The following is a 2,597-nucleotide window of genomic DNA, read 5'->3' as shown; positions in this document are numbered from 1 at the left end:
TCTAGTAATGAAAATTTCCACTTCCTCCTTGTTTCGCTGGCTCCTAGGGAGTCCACTAGGGATGACAAGCAGCTGTGAGAGCCCTCTCTGTGCACTGACTCTGCAGCTTACACACTGTATGGCCCATTCAGCCTGCTCTAATGGTCCTGTCTCCTCAGTTTTAACATGTATTTAGAAGGTTTTGGACATGATATTAGCAATTTATTGTCTGGCATCTGTTGAAGCTCTCAGATATTTCACTGAAAGTCCAATGATACAATCTGAAAAGTTACACATTCCCTGAAATGGTCTTAGGGGAAGCAATCATTTCAGCAAATGTGACATGCCTTTGGAATGGGAACTGTAATAATCAAAGGTCCTCTCTTCCACAGAAGTGAGATCTGCAGCGGACCCCTCCTCTATCACTGGGTGAACTATTTCTGAGCCACCAGGTTCCTCACAGCAGCCTTCACGTCCTTGTTCCTGAGGCTGTAGATGATGGGGTTGAGCATGGGGGTCAGCAACCCGTAGAAGATAGAGATAAGCTTATCTGAAAGGTCCTCTTTGTCTTCCCCCTTGGGATCCTTAGACTTGGGCTTCCCATACATGACAAGTAAGGTCCCATAGAAGATGACCACCACAGTGAGGTGGGCAGAGCAGGTAGAAAAGGCCTTTTTCCTTCCCTCAGCAGAAGGGATCCTCAGGATGGTAGCAATGATGAAGACATAAGAGACAGAGATGAATAGAACTGGAACCACCAGGAAGATCACATTGGCTACCCCCATGCTAATCACATTGATGGTGATGTCAACACAGGCCAACTTCAGCACAGCCAGGATCTCACAGGTAAAGTGGTTGATGACATTGTCCCCACAGAAGGGTAACTGTACTGCCAGAGAGATCTGCACCAAAGAGTTGGCTGCACCAGCCATCCAGGAGCTGACAGCCATGGGCACATAGGCAGACCTACTCATGACCACAGGGTACCTCAGGGGGTTACAGATGGCCACATAGCGATCAAACGCCATCATGCCCAGAAGCACACACTCTGTCCCTGCCATGGCAAAGGAGAGGAACATCTGCACAGCACAGCCTGAGAAGGAGATGGTTTTCTTGGGAGTCAGGAAACCATCCAGGACCAGAGGGACAGAAGAGGTTGTGTAGCAGATGTCCAGGAAGGAGAGGTTCCCCAGGAAGAAGTACATGGGCATGTGCAGGCGGGAGTCAAGGATGGACACCAGGATGAGGACCCCATTGCCCAGCAGGATCACCAGGTACATCAGCAGGATTAGCACAAAGAACGTCTTCTCTAGCCTTGGGTGGCCAGAGAGTCCCAGGAGAATGAACCCCACCACGGGGGAGGACCAGTTGGCTTTTTCCATGTGAGATGCCTTCTGACGTCATCAAAGTACAAAAGCAGCACATCAGGCTTACTTGAGAAGAGTCTCAGGTCTATTATGCCTCAAGTCTCTGCTACAAAATGGAGAACATGTGTGTGTGTAAATGGAAAGTGGCTGTCAGGGACAGTAGGTAGGAGTGTCCTTAGCTCTTGGATGAGAGAAGGTCAGGGCTGGAACACAACAGAACTCATAGTACACTAGCCCTGAGGAAAAGCCTCAAATATTCCAGCCACCCTGTGTCAGGGCCTTTTCTGATGTTGTATCCTCATTGCCTATAATAGCAACTGAGACCCCGAGATGGGGAGGGACCTGTCTTAGTCTTCTGAGCAAGGTGGTGATAGAGGCAGGACTGAAGCCCAGGAGACCTAATCCCCAGTGAAGGAGGACTTTTCCTCTGCTTTATAATCAACAGCTGGAAAAGGCTGTTTTATGTAAGTGCATACAAATTTCATTTAATTATTTGGGCTTTCTTAGATTCTCAGGGAGGAGAGTCCCCAAGCTGTTCCCATTATTAGAACTAGCAAATTCTCAAGCATCTGTAAGCTTTGATAACTTTAGAAGGAATTTGTATGTAAGTGTTAACCCCCATGCAGACTGAGTAAAGCCTAGGTAAAAGTTTAGCCGTGAAGGAGATTATTTCTTCAGTCTGCCCAGCCTCAGCAACACAGACTTGACTGTCGTAGGAATTGGGATTTGCCTATTTTAATACACAGTATTATTAAATGTTCTGTAAGGGGCAGAACTTTATGACGTCACCACAGGAATAATTACAGTGATTGAACCCATTCAATAGCATGAAAACCATGCAGCTCACTTACCCGTTAATGCAATTCTTCCTAAGCATGCTGACTACAGTGATCAGATAGCAGGCTATATGGCATTGAATTCTAATCCCAGCTCTTTAGAATTTGGTGACATTCTTCCCAGGGATGACTAAGGAATGTTTTTTCTATGTCCTGTATGTTTATACTTTATTCGTGTATAATATTCTGGCTCTCTGCCTCCATTCTTATGTTCCACACAAGTAGCTAGCTAATAAGAAGACCTGCCTGCCTTTGTATACAGGATTTCCCGATTCTCACCTGCAATTGCCAAACTCTATTTTCAGAATCCTCATTCACAGTATTTCTATAGCTCTTTCTTAATTTCAGTGGTGCAAGTGTATGTATGTACGTGTGTTAGATGTTAGTGTGTGTATGCATGTGTGTATGTGTGTGT

At 46.0% G+C, this 2,597-nt stretch overlaps 1 protein-coding gene across 1 annotated transcript; it reads right to left on the bottom strand.

The window, feature by feature from the left end:
* Positions 1-357: 357 nt before the first annotated feature.
* On the bottom strand, positions 358-1,361 carry LOC115276402 (olfactory receptor 13C7-like). The gene has a single exon (XM_029920412.1). It carries the CDS (start codon positions 1,359-1,361, stop codon positions 414-416), a length of 948 nt encoding a protein of 315 aa, XP_029776272.1. The 3' UTR covers positions 358-413.
* Between the last annotated feature and the right edge of the window lie 1,236 nt (positions 1,362-2,597).

The sequence above is a fragment of the Suricata suricatta genome, chromosome 13 (genome assembly GCF_006229205.1).
Source record: "Suricata suricatta isolate VVHF042 chromosome 13, meerkat_22Aug2017_6uvM2_HiC, whole genome shotgun sequence".
NCBI lineage: Eukaryota > Metazoa > Chordata > Mammalia > Carnivora > Herpestidae > Suricata > Suricata suricatta.
Note: the sequence above shows the minus strand (reverse complement) of the source record. Positions and strands in the feature narration are given on the sequence as shown.